This window comes from Lasioglossum baleicum, unplaced genomic scaffold (assembly GCF_051020765.1).
Source record: "Lasioglossum baleicum unplaced genomic scaffold, iyLasBale1 scaffold2059, whole genome shotgun sequence".
NCBI lineage: Eukaryota > Metazoa > Arthropoda > Insecta > Hymenoptera > Halictidae > Lasioglossum > Lasioglossum baleicum.
The window spans coordinates 1-21,904 of NW_027471118.1; the positions used below are offsets into that span (position 1 = coordinate 1).

The following is a 21,904-nucleotide window of genomic DNA, read 5'->3' on the forward strand; positions in this document are numbered from 1 at the left end:
CTTTCCTTCCGCCGCTTCTTCCCCTGAAAATCCAACCTTTTGTTACTAATTACACGCCCGTTGTCTCTCGTTTCAGTGAACTTCGATCACTTTCAAATCCTGCGAGCTATCGGCAAAGGAAGCTTCGGAAAGGTACGAGATAAACCGCGCGATCCACGTGCACGACAGACTTTTATTTAAAATAAACCCATTTGTACCGTGTCGATTCGCTATTGGCACGTCTGCCCGACCCTCCTTTTTCCTCTCTTCTCCGCGATTAGAACGCGTGTTCGCGGAATCCGGAATCCCGAGAATCGTTCTCTCGAATAATCGAGTTAACACGCGGGTTACGAGCGGAATAATAATATATTACGATAACATCTGGATCCGTTATCCGGCTGATATTAGATCGAAATATCCGCGTCGATTTATACCGTTCGAAGTACGCGCGTCGAAACGTATATCTTTCGAGTCGAAACCGTCCAAATTTGATCGTTGGCAGCCACTTGAATTTCGATTGAACCTGACCTCCGCGCAGCAATCGACACTGTCACCGCAAATAGGAGTCTCTCGTGCACCGACTTAAATTCCAGCTATCATGTCCCACTCGATTACCTCGCGACATTACTCATCGTCTATCATTCCACCGTTTCGTTCCTCGTGCCTCTAATTATCACCGTGGACTTTGCTGCTCCCATAATTCGTCATAATTAACGACCAAACTTTCCCTCCGAACACGTCGTCCGCGACGTCGGGTTTCTTGCCTTATCCATTCGCGTCTAACGCGACGCGAAAGAAATCCCAAAATTGCCGACGGCCGAAAAAATTCACCCTCGATCCGCATTGTCCCGCGAGAACGTCTTCCTCGTCCTCTAACAGGCGACGTCGTCGCCCGACAATCAACCGAGGAACAGAAGCTCGTGATTCAGCCCCGTAACGAGCAATTAATTATTCCTTAACAGGTGTGCATAGTGCAGAAACGAGATCGCACTGGGAACATGTACGCGATGAAGTACGTTCACAAGGGTGAGTGCGCAGTGAAGGGGGCGCTGAAGAACGTCGTGAGAGAAGTGGAGATCCTCTCGCAGCTCGAACACCCCTGCCTGGTGAACCTGTGGTTCAGCTTCCAAGGTAAGCCGAACAGTGCTCGAATCCCGAGAATCAGCTTACCCTCCTTCCGCCCCGCCGTTCCTATCGATTTTCCATCCCGAACGCCGCTAAGGGCATTACGCGAACTAACTCGATCGACGATCTTTCTTCCTCGGTTTCCGTCCTTTCGCCCTTGTTTTCCTCGTTTGCCCCGTTAACGTCGAAATTGCGAAATTGTATAACGACCAGCAGGACGAGCCACAGCGGTTCCAAGAGAATCCGATTTACGCAACTTTCCAATCGCGGCGAAGCTCTTCGGGGCATGATTCCCGAGGAAATCGCGCAACTTCTTGCTGCTCGTAAACCGCCGCGTCGAGAAGGTTCCTTCGAGCTTCCGTCGTTTTTTGCGTATCGTCGCTTGAAAATTACAAGTTCGTTTAAGGGATCGTCGCGTTGCTCTGGGTGCGATTGGACCGGAAGCTGCGGAGACGCGGATAGCGCAGCTTTTTCTTCGGTTGCAGACGAGGAGGACTTGTTCATGGTCTCGGATCTTCTGCTCGGCGGTGACTTGAGGTACCACATCCAGCAGGAGGTTCTCTTCACGGAGGAGAGCGTGGTGCTGTTCGTGGCCGAGATCGCGCTGGCGCTCGACTATTTGCAGAGCTACAAAATCGTCCATCGCGACATAAAGCCCGATAACATCTTGTTGGACGAGGAAGGTGAGTTGTCAGACATTCCTCGATCCGTTAAAAATTCACTCGTTCCTCCTGTTCTTTCCGCGTCGGCATCGATCAACCGGAACATCCTCTGATCCAGGCGTCCTCAGCCTTTTTTTGGGTCGCTCTATAAACTTTGGTATCACTGGCATCGTTTCGATCGCGCGGCTCCTTCGCTGAGAAACTCCGATCTCTCCGTGTTCCCCGGCTCTTGGATACGTGAAATAATTCAAGAGTTTGCCTCGAAATTTCTCCTTCGATGAAAATCTCCGCCCGAGACGCGGAAAATGTCAAAAAGAAGGAACGCTGGAAATCCAGCGGATTTACGAGCGTCTCGTAACGATTCCTGGGACGAAAAATTTTTAAAGAACGTTTTACCTTCCCTCGAAGCGTGCAGAATGCCTCTCGTCCCTTTCGAACATCATGGCAATAGAAAATTAACGCGAAATAGCAACGACACCGTCTCGAAGGTTTAATTCAACGATTCCGAAGTTCTCGCGACTCCAGATCGATAACGCGACCGTGGATTAGCTCGGAAAAATCGCTTTCCACCGAATTCAGCTGTTCACGTTTGGTCCCCGATTGGAAAATTCGCAATCGATAATTCGCGTTCCCGTTTCCGAGCCACGCGACGGACCTTCGACCTCGGATAAGCGAACTTTGTTTAATTTGCACTTCGCGTCGCGGAAAATTCGCGAAATTCCGGTACCATCGCATTATCGACTGGGGCTGGATTTATTTTTAAAGCAACAGCCACGCCCGTGGCTCGGTCAAGGCACGCTCTACGAATAATTACATTATGCCTGTCCCACATTAACGGAGGATAAATACGATACTGTTGCTGAACTCCCCGCGACGCGCACCTTCCGACCTGGGCCCGTGTAATTCCTCCATTCCGCGCGCTTTTCTCTGGCAAGGAATTATCACGGAACGCCGAGCTCGCGATCCCGAATACCCAAGGAAATTGCGGCGCAACGTTACTCTAAAATGTTAACCTTTTCTGTGGTTCTTCTAAAGAAACGCCACGGTCAAAGGTAAAGGCAAATGCGACGTCACAGCGACGTCAAAGCGATAGCCTGAGTAACGTTCGACACTAGAACTGGTTACGGTGTATCCGATCTAGGGAATTTTTCGTCCCACATTCATCGAGAACGCGTGTTTGCTGTTTGCAGAGTCGACCACGTCTCAAAGATCTCGTTCGATTCTAATAAGTCGACCGTGGAATAAATTTCTTTCTCTTACGCGTATTAGCTGGTAACTTGAAAGACGCGGCGCCGATTACATTAGCATGAAATATGCATCTTTCCTCGGGACTGCTCGGCGAAAGTGACGAAGAAAATGGAAGTAGGCGTGGAAGAAGAAGCGACGTAATGATCTGTGCGGGTAGACGGTAACGCGAAACAACGGTAAACAATATAGGCGCCAGGGAAGTTTGCATATCAGCTTGCTGGAAAATGGCCGGCGAAGAATCCAATTTGCCGCTCGCGGTAATTAGATGATCGCCTAGCCGAATCGCTTTATCGTCCACCGAGGTGTCCAATATCCTTAGAAGCTTCGGTGTGTACCGCGTAGGACGTTTCATTATCTCGGGTCAGGGTTTCGAAAACGAAACCGCGTTGGAAGAACGGCGGAAAGAATTTACGCGTGGCCGTGTAATTATTCCATCGACCTACTTGCGATTAAATCTGCTTGATTTATTCCCCATCGCCAGTTTCGCGATTAAAAAGTACATGGACCCGGGAATGCAATTGCCAAACACGGTGAAACGAGATTCCGGCTCGAGGCACTGCTTTTTCCCGAATTCCCTCGGTTCGAAGATAAAAAGGACGGTCTCTGCTAATTTCCTCTCTCTAATTTCCTCTCGCACTTCGGGGAAAGTACGCGTATCCTAAATTTCGTAACCGCATCAGCGAAGATGAGATACAGCCAATCACGGCCGCGTTTCTTCCGCGAGTTTTCCTTTGAGCGACGCTGCGCATTTAATCCTCGACATCCCTGGAGAAGCGTCGAGAGGTCTGAAGTAAAGGGCAGCCGCGGTGTGTAAGGCATGGAAATTTCTGTTCAACACACCGTCGAACCGACTGTACGGTGTATAATTTAATTCGGGATCCGTCCTAGACCGGGACGCTCTGAAAGGCATGTGCACGAAGTTGGGACACGGGCCCGTGAATCGGTCTTAAGGTCCTCTCTTCCTCAGTCACCGGCTTCGAATTGCCTTTCGAGAGCGAGATAAACGGACGAGAGCGGGAAACATCCGCGCGATGACGAGCAGAGAGGAAAAGAACGGAAAACGTACCTGCGCTTCCCGCGTAAATCTCGCCGGCGGTCGAAAGAAAAGGAAAAGAAAAGGTAAAGAAAAGGTGGAGGCCGAGGGTGAATTAAGAGGATTCGCGCGGCAGCAAAGGGACCTTGTTCCTTGCTAATTAGCGGCCCTTGGCCCGCACGTTCCTTGAATATATTCGACGTCTAGCCGGTTCACTGGCTGGCCGACATTTGTAATTCTGTAAATCAACCTCGAACCGTAGGCAGACGTATACGTTGCTTCATTTGCATATCAACCGGCCAGTTTACGTTTGATTTCCACGTTAACGCGGACAAACGCGGGAATGGTGCGGTCGGTGGACTCGATTAAAATCGCGAAAGCTGGATTACTTCGCCGCCGCTCCCGTCGGCTGTAAATCTCTCTCTCGGCCAGACCTCCAGCGGCCCGATACAATTTTCCCTCTGCTGCCGATCCAACGATTTATCGAGCATACGAAATTCGATATCGCGACTGGATCGACGGGAAAATGGAGCGTGGAAGGAAGATAGGAAGGTTGCGTTAAAAATCCACGATTGTTAGCGGATGAAAGAGAAATATTTACTCTGCGGCAGCGAATGCCGTGGTTATAACGTAACATATGGGTAACAGACCGTGAAGCTTTCGAGTTCCATTGTCTCTCATTGGCCGGCCGGTCGCTATAAAAGTGTACCATCGGAAGCCACCCTGCTGCGAACCATGTGGCGTCAACCTTTCGCCGTATAATTCGATACGAAAGACGAGTCGAAGCAACCATCCAGTCGCTCTCTCCTATCGATTCCCTCGATTCGCTACCTTTCTCTCCTTATTCCCAGTTGATTCCACCGCGAGGAACCTCTCCGTCCACGTACCCGCGATGTAATTCCAACGGCGACCGGCGTTCGTAAACTCACGGCATTCCTAAATACTTAATCCGACTAATCGCGATAATTTAAACGACTGCAGCGGGAAAGTCGATCAAGTTAATTCCCGGGATTCCTGGCTGAAGCAGGCTGCAAAATTTCCGATTAAAGTCCAGGCTAGTTCGAACAATTCGTACGATTTTCCAGATGGAATGCCGGCGATAAACCGCGAAGCAGGTTGATTAACCTGTCTCGAGCAGTTTCGTTGCAAAGCGTGTTTTTTTCCTCCGGCTCGAGCAGGTATGTAAATTCGTGATATTTCGTGTTCCACCAAACGACCGACTATTCTTCGCTGATGTTTCGTCATCGACCGATGTACCAGACTGGCCCGGAAATCAATAGTATTTACCAGTACAACGCTGCGTGAGAATATTCTTGATTCACGTGGACAACAGGTACGTTGGTTCCACGCTGAATTCCGATATTTTTCCGGCGGAAATTTCAATTCGAGAAATCCAAATTCTGGATAAACAATGTCCCTTCGACCGTTCGCCCGATCTAACGAATTGCTTCGAATTTAAACGAACGTCCACGCGGAGATGTTTTCGCTCGTAAATCCCGAGCGAAGCATTAACGTAAGTATTGTCGCCGTTTATCGTCGCGAGCCCTGGTTTATTAACGGGAATTTCAACTTGGAAAACTCGAGTGCGAAATACGAAAATGTGACGCAGGTGTAACTCGATAAATGTCGTCGAAACGAAATGAGTTACCGCGCGGCAGGAATACGGTAACTGCCAGACGTTTCCGGCGATAACTTTTTGATCAAACGTTATAGCAAACGAGACGTGTCGTTGACAGGCGTGATATGACATGGAACCCGTTTAAGAAGGAAATATTCGGAGCTTTCGGGGAAACTATTATTGTCGAACCACGAAGTGGACAGGCGTGTAACGAGCTGGACGAAGCTCGAGAATCTTAAAGAATAATTTACGGGAGAAGAGGACTGTCGAAGGGCCCTAATAAAACCCGAGAAATAGCACTCGTGGATGTGTCCAGTGAAATCACGGGAAAAACATAAATTTCCACGAGTAAACGAGCGTTCGACCGATACTCCTTTCGGTATAGAAGAAATCTCGTCGATAAAAAAGCTAATTCGAATCATCTTCCTCGCCTTATTCGAAACCCTGAACTGATCCGAAGAAAAATACCGTAAAAATATAACAGAAAAATAAAGAAACCGAGGAATGCTCCAGAGAAATGAGAAAACAAATAAATACTCGAGAGAAATAAAGACAAAGAAACACTCGAAAGAATGATCCTCGATATCGACGTATTAAACTAATTCCGCGATGGTTGATTGAATTTTTGATTTTCATTACGGAAAGGAAAGTACGAAGAAGGTGCAGGGAACGGAGAACCGCTTTTGATTGCTCATCAAAGGTCAAAGAACGGCTACAATAGAGGACCGCATTATATTCCGGTGACGTAGCAGGCCGCAGATCCGGTCATTTTCCTCTCTCTCTCTCTCTCTCTCTCTCTCTCTCTCTCTCTCTCTCTCTCTCCTTCTCTATCAGCAACGATGACGAAGAGCCTGACTCAGCCCATAAATAATTTTACGCTTTCCATTCGATGTCCAGGTCTCGTGCTTTGAAAATTTCACCCTCCGCCCTTTGACACGACCACCGTGAAAGAGCTTCGACGCTCGAGCTATAGCAAACGCGTACACACCACCTGGCAAAGGTTACGAGGAACACGTTCAACAAAGTTCAATTTATCTACAAATTATTTTCCTTATTCGCCCGTAAAACGAAAAGTGCGAAAAGGACGGACACTTTGCGAAAGAAATTTAAACTACCAAGTTTCTGTAAAGAAGATCGAATCTCAGATGGAAATTAGAATACGCGATAAAGTGATTTTCGTTGATATTCAATTCGACGTACTTTTCGTGATTATATAGGAAAGTGTATAGTTTTGCAAAGATTTTTTACCATCTGTTCTCAACGATTGTCTAAAGTTTTAAGAAGTAAATAAATCAAAGATATCGATCGTTACTATATACGAGAAAATTTCCAAGATTTCTTTTGCAATATTTCATACTTTCTCTCGTTGAAGTTATCGAAGGGCACGCCGAGAGTGATAGATTACGCGCGTGTATTTCAAAGTAACAAGGATACTCTTTCAACGAGCATAGTCTCGAATTAGAGGCAGGATCGGAAGAAACGACGTATTCAACGGCGTCGCATGAAAAGCGACACGGAGAAGAGCGATGCTCCGAACGAGGGTAACCCTAATTACCCTGCTGCATTCACCTGACAGCTGTTTGTGTCACGGAATTGCTTCTGCATCATTTAAAATTACCGGGTGTCTCCGTTCGCGTTTCATCTCGCTAGTTTCATCGCCCCGTTCCCGCCCCATTGTCCGTGAAAGCGTTCTCTCCGTGTGCCGAGCGATGACTCTACCTTTTAACCCTTTCATCGACCGATGGCGCGCGTCGGTGTGCCGGGCTTTTAAAAATTCCCTGGAAATTACCAGAGAGCGCGGGCCGGTGGTAACTCCATCGGAGGATCTCCATTTTATTTATCCGTCCAGCCGCGAAATTTACCCTCGCCATATTGTTCCCGGATTCCCGACCAACTTAACGTTTCTTCCAGGCCTGCTTCGGGGTCGGCAACGATTTTTTATCGCTACCGGGTACCGTTGCTCGACGAATAAAAAGAGAGGGAAAGGATAGGGGGAAAACGGAATCGGCTATCTTTTAATCCCATGGAAATCGAAGCGCAAACCGACTCGTAATCGCGGCGTTAATGTGTAATTACGAAATAGAAAGGAGGACGAAGAGGAACGGAGTTACAGAGAAATTGATACGAAGTGTATTAAGGCCAAGAGCAGATTGGCTCGAGGCGCGTGTACGCTTCGGTCGATATTTTCCACTGGTCGGCTACGAAATTTCGCGTTTCTCCACGCGAATGGAAGACTCGGGTAACGTTGGAATTCCACGGTGGGCATCGGTCATCGAGGGTCGCGGGACATTCGACCCGAAGCCATGCATATGACATCGTTTGCGTCACGTGACATATGCTGATCGCTAACGATCGCCAGCTGACGATTAATCAAACCCGCGGTATTATCCGCTGCATAATACCGTGGAATCGAAACAGGGAGAACAATGGCGGGCGGTGACTGGGGGATGAGGAGAAAATAATCGAATCACCTAAGCGTTTCCCTCTTAGATACATGTCATGCGATTACAGGCTTATGTTCTGCTTAGGACACGCGCACGTGACGGATTTCAACATAGCAACGGTGCTGGAGAATGGTGAATTGGCCACGTCGATGTCAGGAACAAAACCGTACATAGGTATGAATTAATTACCCTCTGTTCGCTACGTTACCTCGCTTAATTGCGCGTAAAACGCGGCGATAAATAATTTCATTCGAGGAACGAATAACGAACGGCTGACAGCGATTGAGCGAAACCACGTATAATTAACCGGTCGGCGGCGAAGATAATAATACCGTGAAATTTTGACAAGCGCGACGAAAGACTCCGGACGAGTAACGAATCGAATTCGCGAGTTTAGAAGAGCTCGCGCAAAGAGACGGTAGACTCTAGATATCGTTCTCCTCGTCTTCCAATTAACGCGAGAATTCGTGCAAAAATTGCGGAGAAATTCCATAAAAATTCGAAACAACTCGCGAGCGTCCCCGCGGTGTCTCGACGTTTCATCGAGATTCCTTTGAACTCTCTTCTGATACAGCTCCGGAAATTTACATGTGCTCCTGCGAGGAATACGGTGTCCTCGGCTACTCGTTCGCTGTGGATTGGTGGAGCCTTGGGATTCTTGCTTGGGAAACCCTGGCAGGAGAGCGCCCTTATCCTCTCTGCTCCACCACGTCATACAGAGAGGCTTTGCAAATCCTGCAGGTAAGATTCTCCATAAAACCTTTTCCTACCTTCTTCCTCCGATTCCAATGCCTCCTATTCCCTTTTTTCTATCATTCACTCTCCGACACTAACACTACGCGCATCCGTAAATTCTGTCTGTGTAAACAATAACAAAACACCGACATATTACGTGTACCAAGCTTAATGAAAATATCGAAGCTGCGATTTCTTCGTGGTCGAACGCAAACCGCGGTGGTAAATTAAAGAACAATCGCGGTGGATTAGGCAGGCGGGGTTGGAGGCTGGTTAGAATTAAAGAAATATTGTTCAGAAGGAGAAACCGACACCCTCTGGCTGGAGTGGCACGATACGCGAGCTCCTGGACAGGCTATTAACCGTGGCGCCGGGCGCGCGAATATCGACGCTGAAGGAGCTGAAGCAAGTGAACGCGATGAGGGAACTCGACTTCGACAAAGTGTTGAACAAGCAAATCAAGCCGCCTTTCACGCCCCCGAAGGATCACCTGAATTGCGATCCGACGTTCGAGCTGGAGGAGATGATCATCGAGACGAAGCCGTTGCACAAGAAGAAGAAGCGTCTGGCCAAGCAAAGGTGAGCGGATTACAGCTGGGGAAGGAGTTAATTGCTGAATTCCAATCGACGTCGTGTGATCTCGCTTGTCGTCCAAGGAAAATTGATGGCCGGAATATTGATCAAACAAAAGCCATTCCCTCGTCCCGATATTCCCCGTTTTATTGAAATCTCTTTGCGTGCAACACGCCTCAACGCTTCTGCGATATTTCGCTGCATAAAACTCTTCGTAATTTATTAAACAATCGAAATCGCGACGAAATTAATATTTTAAGAAGGTACGAACGTCCGCGATGTTTCAAGTAAACCCGGTGGATAAAGATAAATACATAAGCCCGCGTTGACACGGGACGAAGGGAATTTGACAACGCGAACCGCGTTGACACGGTTTCGTTACGGCGTTGATCGAGTAAGAGGCGGGATTAATCGCGGAAAACGAGGCTAAAAATTCGCTTGGCTGTATCGGTGATTTCTCGTGCTATCCGCCGGAGAGAAGAACGGGGCTCTGGATTTCTTTTGTCCTGCGCACAGGTCCCTGAAAGTCGATCATCCCCCGAGGACGTGGCGATTGGACTGGCGGAAGGCGCCGGGCCGAGCGGCGATCTCAGGAGATTAGCATTCATCCCGGAATATCGGGTGTACAATCGGGAACGCGAGATGGAGAGGCAGGAGAGGGAGAGGAAGGAGAAACAGTGGGAGGAGGATTTGAACACTGCCATGAAGGGTGCCGAGGAAAGGCTGAAGTGAGTTAAACCGCTCGTCTAATTACCGCTGTACTCTGTCGCAATTGTCGTTTCTTTTTCCCTTCGAGAGAGAGAGAGAGAGAGAGAGAGAGAGAGAGAGACCAGGGGTGGAGGTAATTCTGAGGTAGCCGAGAGAAAATTTAATAAGAGGGATAAATGGGGTTTTGTGATTGAGGATGACGGTCCACGTGAGCCGTCCAGAGTAATAATCGCGGACGGACTTTTTGTTCAGCTGGCAGAATGAATTGTAATATACTTACTCGTGGCCGTGTTTAATTTTCGCTGCTGTAATTTCGTTTCTGGCGCACTACGGTCACACGTGGCTCCGAGGAATCGAGTAGAATGCGTTTCGATGTGCACCGTGTGCTCCGTGATTCTGGAAATAGTTTTGACGTAACACGCGATACGAGAAAATCTCGAGTACAATTGTTGCAGAATTTTTCGAATAAAACTATCGTTTTTCTACAGATGAATATTCGATGGAAATCTAGAGGAAAATTCTTTATATTTTGTTATTTTGGATACGTAATACGTAACGAACGTTTCTTTATAGATGGACATTCAGAGATCTTTTATTTTCCCTTGTTACATATTATTACACAATTCGATACAGAACGAAAATATTTCAGGTAAACAGAATTCGTATAAATACAAGAAGCAAAGTATATCGTGCAAATTGGAAGCCGATCGTTACTCGCTTTTTTTAACAACAAACTCGACAGGATTATTTACGTTCACCGTGATTTTACCCGGCAATAAAGAAAAAAAAAGAAAACACGAACGATCCATCTCGCGCGCTTCACCGACTCGAACTAAACCGTCTTTATCTCTTCCATACCTTTCCGGTATTCGCTTATCGACGAAATTACAAGTGCGCGGACATTGAATTCTCGCGTCTCGGATGAAATGATCCCTCCGCGATCCTTCGAAGATCTTATCTCGAGCGTAGGTGGTCCCAGGCACGACGGAGGGGACCAGCTACGACCGGCACGCGGCAAACTTTGCCAAAGTGGAATTCCGAAACACCGATGTAGACTTTCCATTACATCTGGAAGTTTTATCCGCGGGATTGTTCCGCCACGAGTCCACGGGGAGAATGATAAATTTTGAATTAGCCACCGGATCACGGGACTCGATTCCGCCGAGCACCAAGTCGCTGAATAAACGATCAATGCTCCCGAGCCCTCGAACCACCTACGGTGAAACCTATCGATCGAGCAGGGCCTATACAGCCGCATGTAGATGTCAGACTGTAAATTCTGTTTAACGAAAAAGTTACAAAACGCCGCTCGGAAGTTTCGATCTCGATTTCCTCGATACGTTTGGACGATAGCCAACTGCACGAAAGTCCACCTTCCGGTGTACAAAGCGCGAAGCGTTCGGCCGATACGTTGCAATTTCTCCGTACAAATGCCGTCGTTCCAAATGAAACGAATACGCGAAACGGCCCGTGTAATATTTTCCTTTCGTCCTCGCGAAACGACAGACGGCCACTCGATTATTTCTCCTCTCGAGTCGAGAATGTTCTGCGAAATTTCTAGGACACTCCTTCCCAGAAACGTCGAACTGTTGTTCGAGCGAGTTTCTCGCGAGAGTAGTTATTCCAAAGACGATATCGAAGCGTTGATTGCAGGACGAAGCAGCAGCCGCCACAGCGTACCGGAAACCGACTCAGCGTCTCGACGACCAACGTGAAGACGCGCATAAGCTCGTCACCGAGACAAGGAAGACGAGCCAGTACTGCAACCTCCTCGGATATCGACTACATCGATGCTAGTCCCGAGCCTTCCACGTCGTAAATTTCGTCTAGAAACGACAGCTCGTGCACCGAGAGTGAACCTCGACGCGCGTTCCCGTGGGAAAAACATTTCGGACAGTGCTCGTCGTTGAAAACCGGTGCCCGATCGCGCGAATAGCGAAATACTTGCGAAACTTCGATCGTGGTAAATTGACCTAGTAATCTAGCCCCTCGAACAATGGGTTTCCTTGGACCAGTGACTGTCAGAAACTAATGTGATACACGTGAATTTAGTAAAAGGTAAGACGAGCGAAAATCTGTATGACCATTGTTCTCCTTTCTTCTGTCTTCTTTTTTAACCTTTCTAGCAGAGATATATACTTACCCGACGATATACTCGAAGTTTATAATTAAACGGTAGACAAGTACGATAAAGAGTTAAACGATAAGTATCGAGGAATAAGGTTTCTTTTGCGAAGAAAAAAAAGTAACGAACTCGTACCTCAACCCATTGATCTCACGCCGCTTCTTGCTCTCTCCTGGGGAAAAGCGTATTGTTTATTTTTATAAAAGGGAGAGAGAGAGAGAGAGAAAGAGAGAGAGAGAGAGAGAGAGAGAGAGGAGAGAAACACTCGACCAAAATGAAGCCTTTTAAAGAATATTTTACCAAAATCTAGCAGACACGGAAGGAGGAAGTCGTTAGAGGCGAGCTCGTTCCTCTTCCTCGTCCTAGCTATTACGAAGAAAGGAAAGAACTCGAGCAAGCACAGGATTTAAGAGATATCCCGCGAACAATCTTCGTCCGGCTTGCTCCTCGCTTTAATAGTTAGCATATGCTGCTTAACTTCCCTCTTAGAAAGTTGCGGAACTCGTGCAGCCTCGGTTCTGCTACATTTTCTAACGTTAAAAACCAGGTCGCCAAGGAATCGTATCCTTTCAGCCTTCTGACAGGTCGCGATTTCAAATTTACGAGGCTCGCGAGTTTCCCGATTGATATATCCCTGTCCCATATTCTACACCTGCCACCGTTTCGCGTACCTTAAATCTTGTTAACAACGGATCAACGATCGCTCCTCTAACAATCAAGAAAACCAAGAACAATGTAATTTTATAAATAGCAGTTAAGAAAGAGTATACGTTGTAACGTGAAATTAAACGATAATTAAACGATCGAACAAATCGAGTATCACCTGTCCCTGTTCCACCTCTTTGCGTTTTCCGATTTCGCAATGGCATTCAAGGGAGACTTGCTTCTTTCGATCTTGCATCTCCATTTATCATCGTAAAGGTGAATTTATCGCGGAGGTAAAGCTTGCATTGCCGCGAGATTCTCGGTGCGATTGATAAATGATAAAAGTAAATTTGATACGAATTATAAACGAGAGTTTAGTATACGGAAAGAGAAAATAAAATCGCGCAGAGTTTCCTTGTTTCCGTTTTCACCGGATGGAGCCTTTAATTTGATATTTAAAGGTATAATTTAGAAACGAATGCCTCGTTCCCTTCGTTTGTATCGTTGAAATTAAAAACGCGACATTCCTTTTGCAGAAAGCTTCGTAACAGAATAACGATAAGCGACGATAAAGACGAATAATTGCGAGCACGAGAGACGAAAAATTATTTTGTATCGATGGGAAAAATACATCGATAAAAAGTGTAAAATGTGTTTATCGGGACGAGATCGGAAGAAAAGTGCAAAGCAAATATCAAGCGAGATAAATTCGATTTTAGAGTGGTAGGAGTTTATCGACGGTGTATGGGTATGACTTTTTCTTTTTTTTCAATCGATAAACAGAATGAAAATTCTGCAGGTGTAGTGGTACACAATCTTTAGGAGTAATAAACAAGATTACATTTAAAAGTTCACAGTTTCTCTCTGTTTATTTATGTTTACCCTTCGCGATATCGTACGATACGCGTGATTTTTACAACAACCTATCAAACGAATGTATCCAATGATATTTTAATGAAAAAACGAACAAACATTATCGACTTCTCTCCCCTGTCGTCTTTTTCACAATTTTGACCGATGTAATTATATTTATTGACTCGATCCTATTAACTCGACTTGCCACGCGAAGCAAGCTTTTGTCTGTAAGTATTAACGATCCTTCAAACTTCGTAAATATCTTTTCTTCTTCGCCTCTCGCATCTGCAAAGAGTTTGGATTTTCCTTCGGAGAAGCGTCTCAAACTCTTCGAACTTAATCGAAACTAATGCAATAAGCGAGCAGTGAAAGTAGAACGATAAAAATTAGGAAACTGAGGCACGAGTCTGATAAACTGATATTCGAAGACAATTAAAATTAATACGACTACGCTGTCAACTGATTTACAAAAATAACGGGTGGGTTTTATTCGAGAAAACGAAATGTGATCGTAAGTAAAGGAAATAAAAATGGAGATTCACCGTGCTCGTGTTATTAAAATTTAATTCATTTATTATTTAATGACATAAATTCCACAAAAGCGTCCAACCAAATGATTTTTAATATCGTACAATTAAAGTCTCTGTTTCTTTTCCGACCTATTCGCTGGCTAATGGTTTCCGCGATAGCATTAATGATAAAAGAAATTAATAACAATACTAGTAAAAATAATACCTATTCCTATGTTCTAAGAATATTTGACTAAATTTGTTAATATCAAATAATATCGTTAACATTATTTGTTAAGTATTGCCATTTTTCAGTTACCACGCACATTACAGCATTCTTTGTTGTTCTGATTTCTGGCGAAATACATGCTTACAAGGTATAACAATATGAAAATTGCATATATATATACTACCAGTCAAAATATTCTCTCAGAAAAATAGAATATCTAATACACAAACAAATAATATTGGTTTTTCATTCGTATGCCCTGTATATTATCCAAAGATTAGTTAAACTATCGTTATCAGTCTGTAATGTCGAATAAACATTATCAAATGCTAGATATGCATTTTACATGATTATTTATCTTTGTGTAATATATCTCGCAAGAAATCATTAAAATTCCCTGCCCCGTTTAGATTCCCTTAGATTTAAATATATTTTACGTGATCACAGTAAATGTTATTTAAGTTGTTAATTATTTAATAATTATCGTAAGCTTATCGACCAAAATAATAAACGTGCAATTCTTGTCAAAGAGTATTTTATCCTCATAGATACAACGCATGTTTCAAATTAAATTTTAATGTAAACATGGCATAACTTCTGAGCAAACTAGTAATCTTCGCGTGAACTTTTATCCAATACAAACTATCAAAAATATACTATCATAAATTAAATGCCTTAATGACTGATAATTATACATACTTAATTTGTTTTATACAATACGCACGATTATTTTGCACTTGTTATACATATAAATATATTATAAATTATCTATAAAGCTTTGTACACTTTTAAGTTATAAACAACCATCGATTTACAGAAGTTAGTATATCGCCGACAGATCAAACGCATTTATAAAAATATGCATCGAATAGATGGTGAAAAGTGTACACTTATTTAAAATAATATATATTATCTTAAATAATTGTACACTTTTAGAAAATATTCGATTGTTTTTTAAACTGAAGACACGTCTGTGACTTCGATTCTGGATATTGGTTTGGCAGGTTTTACTGTTATGAAATCGTTTATATTTCCACTAGACACCCCGATACATAGCTGCTGTAAATTTGCCATTATTGAATCAACCTGTATCGGTTCGTCCGGTAAACTACTGTTCTTTCTAAGTTTATTAAAATGGAGATAACAAATACCACGATGTCCTAGCCAAATTATTTCATTTGGTTTGATACCGCGTTCTAGCAAAGCATTCTTTAAATCGCGTATTCTTACGCTAGACGAAATGTTTGATAATTTTAAAGAAAACTCAACCTGAGATTTAGATTTCAGTCTCAAATTTTTACGACGCTGCATATTCTTATCGTTGCCTTCGACTTTCTCCTAAAACATTGCAATAATGACGTGATACGGATTTAATATACATAAATTATTAGTATATCTTACCTCAACTACATCGGAAAATACATTGTCATCCCCTGACTTAATCTTACTAGATGTAGGTTTTTTAAGAACACTTGTCTTTACTTCCTGTTTCTCTCCATCTTCGTTAACATCATTAACACTTGATGCAGGTTTTCTTGCCTTAAAACGTCTTTTATTTTTTATATAATGAGAACGATTAGATTTTTGTGTCTCTATATCTGAGTCCTCTTCTTTTAAAGTTACTATTTTTCCTTCTCTGGGAAAAGTATAACAATTTGGTACAATTGTGTATCAGTGTGCAATATCAATTACACGTTTCAATACATACTTTTCATCCATTTCTTTTAGCTGCTGCAATACTTGCATAGATTTAATTCTCCTTTCGCTAAGCATATGCCATATAATGCAACTAGGTTTCTTTAACTTTGGATTTACTACTATTGTTTGAGTAGGTGTAACAATTATATCAACAGGTACATCGTATTCTTTAAATATTTGAGGTGGAAGACTATCAAAGACTTGACAGTCATGCACAGTTGTAATAACTATGGTATCTTGTGTAACTGCACCCATCCTCATCATCATAGCAAATTCTAAATCTGCGAATCCTTTACCTTTACCCAATCTGTATCCATCACGACTTACACACACAGACCCCAATACCACAAGATCTATCTGTGATCAAAAAAGAATAATGTACAAAATAATGAAAACAGATGTAAATAATGATAAATTTTTATTGAAATAATAAATAAAGTATACCTTTATTTTAGAATCTAAACCAAGAGGTTTCCCAGCTACTATCAAGCCATGAATTTTTGATAATGTTCTTAATTCATTTTTAGAAGCACCAGCAACTGGTGTAACATGAAGAAACAAGCCAGATCTTAATTTGGGAATTGGAACCAATATTTCCTTATTAGCTTCTAATGCTAGGAACCTTACAGGTTCTTGTGGTTTATCTGGATTTGTCTTTATAACCTTTGCCTGCTTAAACTCATCCAACTCTGCTAAACGCTGTGCTGCTTCAGCAGCACCTTTAAAGTTTGGTATACGATCGTATACACTCAAAGGAAAATTAACTAAATCATTTGTCATCAAATAATCCCACACTTTTTGACGAAAACTATGCTTAGTCACTTCTTGTGCTAGAAAATATAAGATTAGTATTTTCTATCACTTTTACATATATTTATGCCTGCTTCTATCCCTTCAACAGTTATTATTGTCAAATAATAAATTTTTAGCAAAATTTATTATTGTTCGTGACTCATTAATGGACCATACTATCAATTTTTTAAATAATTTAATATTGTCACTATCATAATAAAATTAAAAATATGTGAAACATAAAAAATTTAATATATATTAAAAATATGAATTAAAATCAATGCTTTTACGAACAAATATTCTAAATTGCAAATACGTATTTAATAAATAAATGTTTATAGTACATAAAAGAATTACTCACGTAATTGTTCTTCAGTCATTTTTATGAAATATGTTAAATGACTTACAAATCGTATTAATTATAATTTATAACAATCCCTTCTAAAAAAATTTTATATTATAAAAATAGATTATATGATTTATCTCCAGTTTCTTTTATCCTTGTTTCTATTTCTATGTAAAATCATGTCGGTAAACTTGTCATGATAAAATCCACCAGAATTTCCGATGTTGATAATATTTGAATCTCATCGAAAATATTCATGAACATGCATTTTGCCAAATAAGCTTTACATAATTTTACTACAGAATGAAATAGGTTATCATGTTTGACATTTCCGATTGCAGGAGAATAAGACACAGCTGTCGTAACTACGCAGACATGACTGGCGCGAACATTCATGTATATATACATATATATATAGTAGGAAAAAAGTATTCAAACTTATCTAAATTATCATATACAATAAGAATAAAAAATTAGAGTGTAATATGTCTAATAATATAATTTCATTAATATAAAACTATAATAAAATAGTAGCGTAATAAGTTTATAGACTAAGCAAGTTAATGTAAATCATTGGTAAACTAGAGGAATTATTTCAAATTGCTGGTAGCATTGTTCATTACATTTTATAGTAATGAAAAGATATTATACAGACTCGATCTACTCCGAAAAAACGCGAAGCAAAACGATTACGAATGGCAGGCTCGTACGCACCTCATACTACTTAGGTACCATTCATAAACGTTCGAAGTTAATAATATCAATGGAAAATCAAGTTATCTAACTTGTACTTATTTTCTATTCTTCTATGTGACATACGAAATAAAATTTTCTATAATTTTCAATTCAATTCTCTTAATAATTTCCAAATTTAATATATTACTGATATATGAATACAAGAGTGAGATAGACAATTTAGGGTCCATTGTGAAAAATGGCTTTACTCGCGAGGAACATCTGCAAAGTATTTTCACAGGTAATGAATATACAAATAAAATATAAAACCTTTGATCTTGTGAGATATTTGCAATGTTATAAGTTAAAACTATCGTCGAATTTTAACTCAAAGTATCGTCGAATCTTGTTCATTCGTCCAAATAGTTACCAATGACTATTGCAAGGACGTTTCATATAGAATAACTTCTTTCAAAGATGCGTATAAAATTTATTTAATTTTATTTAATGATAAATTTCAAAGCTTATATGAATACTTTGTAACTACAAAATGTTAAAATAAATCAATTGTTAGAAATTCAATTAACGAAATAGATTAAATGATCGATAAATGTGTTACTCAATCATTACGTTCACGACTATATTGTTATAAATATAGCTTGTCGGATATAATTTTTATAATTTTATTATATGTAAAAAAAATATATTGTCCGTGCTACTAAATTATATTCATTTGACTTCATTCACAATTTTTGCCAATTTATACCTAAATTGTTATTTACAGACTGCTCAAAAAGGAGCTGTCAGGTCTATTCATGTTGGAGCAATTCGTCTACAAGATTCTGTACGTATTATATTATCCTTTAAAAATCTATACTATATACATATGATTTTAATAATATTTTCTTTCAGAACATTGAGCAAGAGGGAAGTGTAAAATGTACACTTATACCAGGAGATGGTGTTGGACCGGAATTGGTAGTTTCTGTTCAAAGTGTTTTCAAAGCTGCAAATGTACCAGTTGAATTTGAACCCTACTTTCTCTCAGAGGTAAACCCAACTCTAAGTGCACCACTTGAACAAGTATCAAATAGTATCGCAAGAAATCGAGTATGTTTAAAGGTATATAGTGTTTTAATTAAAATATTAATCATTAATAATATCAAACATATCAATATAAATACCCACCATGTTTTCCAGGGTATTTTAGCAACACCAGACCATTCTATCAGTGGAGAGCTTCAAACATTGAACATGAAATTACGTAAAAGTCTAGATTTGTATTCAAATGTTGTTCACGTGAAATCTTTACCTGGTGTTAAATGCCGTCACAAAAATGTAGATTGCATTATTATCAGAGAACAAACAGAGGGAGAATATTCTGCATTAGAGCATGAATCGGTAAAAGGTGTAGTAGAATGTTTAAAAATAGTAACTGCTACCAAAAGTCAAAGAATTGCAAAGTTCGCATTCGATTATGCAGTGAAACATAATCGTAAGAAAGTCACTTGTGTACATAAAGCCAACATTATGAAGCTTGGTGATGGTCTTTTCCTAAAATCATGCCAAGAAATTGCTAAGATGTATCCTAGGTAATTATAAATAGTTTTTATTTTCTAGATTCATAGTAACATTTAGTATTGACAGACTATTGATATAACTTCAGAATCACATTTGAAACAATGATTGTGGATAATTGTACAATGCAAATGGTGTCCAATCCACATCAATTTGATGTAATGGTATTACCAAATTTATATGGTAATATTGTGGACAATTTGGCATCTGGTCTAGTTGGCGGTGCTGGTGTGGTTGCAGGTGCTAGTTACAGCCCCGAGTGTGTTGTCTTTGAACCAGTAAGATCAATGTCAATAAAGCATAAAAATTATTAATTTTTCAAAATGTAGATCAAAATATAATACAAAATTTGATTTCTATACAGGGTGCAAGACATACATATTCAGAAGCTGTTGGTAAAAATGTTGCAAATCCTACTGCTATGCTTTTGTGCGCTGTAAAACTTTTACGCCATGTAAATTTGAAACGTTATAGTGAGCAAATTAAGGATGCATTAAATCGTGTTCTAAATGATGGAAAAGTATTAACAAAAGATTTGGGTGGACAGAGTTCTACAACAGAATTTACGACTGCTGTAATACACTGCCTTCGTTAATTTCGAGTCTGTATTAACTTTGAAAAGACTTACATATGTAATATAGAACAACATAGAATAGGAGCATTATGCTCGTTTCTTGTTGATAGGAATATTTAACATAACTATGTTAAATACATAGTATTATCCTATTATAAATTTTACCTAACCTATCTGCTTTGGATATGAGTTATGACATTAGGATTTTATTTAAAAAGGGTTACATATTATAAATAAGAAAGGCCAACATGTTTGCGTCAACACTATATTTATAACTGAAACCATGTTTATAATCAGACAATGCCAGTTGTATGATAATAGTGTAATATTCGAATTGTACATTAATAAAATATGCTACCTCGTATTATTTTTGTATATTTGATGACATACTGTTATTTTTCTGATATGTTACTTTACATGAGATTTGCAAAACATAATAATTTATAAAATTCCAAGAAATATATAAAAATAATTAATTTAATGTTTAGAAATATTTAATTAAAACATAATATTTAGATTGCCATAATTAAATTCATTTACATATTTTCAAAAAAATTTTCGTAAAAATAATGGACGTTTTACATTTTTACTCGCCGCCGATAAATTAATCTTTATAAAAATGACATTTCATTTTTACGTACGGTAAAAGGAATCTGTCAAAAAACACGTGCCACGATGGATACGGGCCAGCATGCGATAGACCTTATTCATCAAGACATTGTGAAAAATCACCTTCAAGTTACAGCTTTAATACAAGTAAATATTATCTATAACAATAATTTTTAATAATAGTCATAATATAACCTGAATTACGATACGACATTTCTTGTGCTGATGTCAAATATAATATAAGTGAAACATATTTATCGTATCGTTAATACATTTAGATTTGTAATTATCACAGATTTTATTGTAAATAACTTATTAAGGTAACGTTTTTTTTTGTAGTAAGAACTATACGTGATATATATCTTTTAGAGGTTAAATAAAAAATTTATATTTTTATTTTAATTTATTTAAGAAAATATGCAGAATCATTTGAATTTTTCAGGATATTCAGCAGTGTACTGGACCTTTAGAATTACTTAACGAATTAAATGTAGAAGGTAGAGCAAAAATAGCAGCTTTAAAGACATCTATAGATAATTTAGCAACTGTAGCAGAAAGAGAACTTTCAGAAAAAAAAAAGACAGAATTATTGGCAGAAGTAGACACTTACAAACAACAACTTAATACTTCGTTAGCTGCATTTCGTAAAGCAAATGTTATTAGCGTGTGCGTGATAGATAAACTTGCCAAAGAAGAACTGCTCTCTATGTCCGAAGAGCATCAAGCTGCTGCACGTAGAAGACACGACAAACATAGCTTAGCAAATACATCAAGTCATCTTACTGACAAACTTTTAAGTATATCTAGACACTTAGCTGAAACAACCCAAAGAAGTGCAGACACATTGGATACATTAAGTATATAGCACATTTCTTATAAATATACCCTTAAACATTAGAACATAATTTTTAATTTGTTGTTTTAAATTTTTTAGTAATATCATCGGATAAAGTTACAAGTACCAAAGATGAATTAGAACATCAGCAACAAGTTATAGTTCAATGTGGAAAACTCTTAGGCAAATATGGTAGGAGGGAAGTTACTGATAAAGCTTTAGTAGCATTGGCATTTGCATTTTTTCTTGCCTGTGTTTTTTATATTTTACAAAAAAGGCTATTTTAAAAGTACAAAATGTTATACACAG

At 40.5% G+C, this 21,904-nt stretch overlaps 4 protein-coding genes across 4 annotated transcripts; 3 read left to right on the forward strand and 1 right to left on the reverse strand.

Moving 5' to 3' along the window:
- Positions 1-76: 76 nt before the first annotated feature.
- Positions 77-11,944, forward strand: LOC143221200 (serine/threonine-protein kinase 32A-like; the record flags this gene model as incomplete). The annotated part of the gene is given in 9 exon segments (XM_076446691.1): positions 77-132; positions 942-1,110; positions 1,590-1,787; positions 8,194-8,283; positions 8,684-8,850; positions 9,143-9,423; positions 9,934-9,953; positions 9,956-10,145; positions 11,779-11,944. Coding segments are annotated over 9 exon segments (1,337 nt in total), but the record flags the coding sequence as incomplete, so codon positions are not given.
- Positions 11,945-15,442: 3,498 nt separating this feature from the next.
- LOC143221204 (methenyltetrahydrofolate synthase domain-containing protein-like) lies at positions 15,443-17,358 on the reverse strand. Its single transcript, XM_076446695.1, has 5 exons — positions 17,340-17,358; positions 16,631-17,016; positions 16,197-16,543; positions 15,890-16,124; positions 15,443-15,826 (listed from the first exon to the last, which is right to left on the reverse strand). Exons 1-5 carry the CDS (start codon positions 17,356-17,358, stop codon positions 15,443-15,445), a joined length of 1,371 nt encoding a protein of 456 aa, XP_076302810.1.
- Positions 17,359-18,258: 900 nt separating this feature from the next.
- LOC143221201 (isocitrate dehydrogenase [NAD] subunit beta, mitochondrial-like) lies at positions 18,259-20,172 on the forward strand. The gene is made up of 6 exons (XM_076446692.1): positions 18,259-18,300; positions 18,784-18,843; positions 18,912-19,121; positions 19,200-19,591; positions 19,666-19,855; positions 19,942-20,172. Exons 1-6 carry the CDS (start codon positions 18,259-18,261, stop codon positions 20,170-20,172), a joined length of 1,125 nt encoding a protein of 374 aa, XP_076302807.1.
- Positions 20,173-20,826: 654 nt separating this feature from the next.
- On the forward strand, positions 20,827-21,882 carry LOC143221203 (vesicle transport protein SEC20-like). Its single transcript, XM_076446694.1, has 3 exons — positions 20,827-20,907; positions 21,203-21,617; positions 21,695-21,882. Exons 1-3 carry the CDS (start codon positions 20,827-20,829, stop codon positions 21,880-21,882), a joined length of 684 nt encoding a protein of 227 aa, XP_076302809.1.
- Positions 21,883-21,904: the final 22 nt, after the last annotated feature.

Coding starts and splice junctions, on each gene's coding strand:
- LOC143221204 (XM_076446695.1), bottom strand. Junction 16,544..16,630: donor GTTTAGATTCTAAAATAAAG/GTATACTTTATT, acceptor TTTTGATCACAG/ATAGATCTTGTGGTATTGGG. Junction 16,125..16,196: donor CTAAAAGAAATGGATGAAAA/GTATGTATTGAA, acceptor TACTTTTCCCAG/AGAAGGAAAAATAGTAACTT.
- LOC143221201 (XM_076446692.1), top strand. CDS start 18,259: ATGGCTTTACTCGCGAGGAACATCTGCAAAGTATTTTCACAG. Junction 18,301..18,783: donor TCTGCAAAGTATTTTCACAG/GTAATGAATATA, acceptor TGTTATTTACAG/ACTGCTCAAAAAGGAGCTGT. Junction 19,592..19,665: donor ATTGCTAAGATGTATCCTAG/GTAATTATAAAT, acceptor ATATAACTTCAG/AATCACATTTGAAACAATGA.
- LOC143221203 (XM_076446694.1), top strand. CDS start 20,827: ATGGATACGGGCCAGCATGCGATAGACCTTATTCATCAAGACATTGTG. Junction 20,908..21,202: donor AAGTTACAGCTTTAATACAA/GTAAATATTATC, acceptor TGAATTTTTCAG/GATATTCAGCAGTGTACTGG. Junction 21,618..21,694: donor AGACACATTGGATACATTAA/GTATATAGCACA, acceptor TAAATTTTTTAG/TAATATCATCGGATAAAGTT.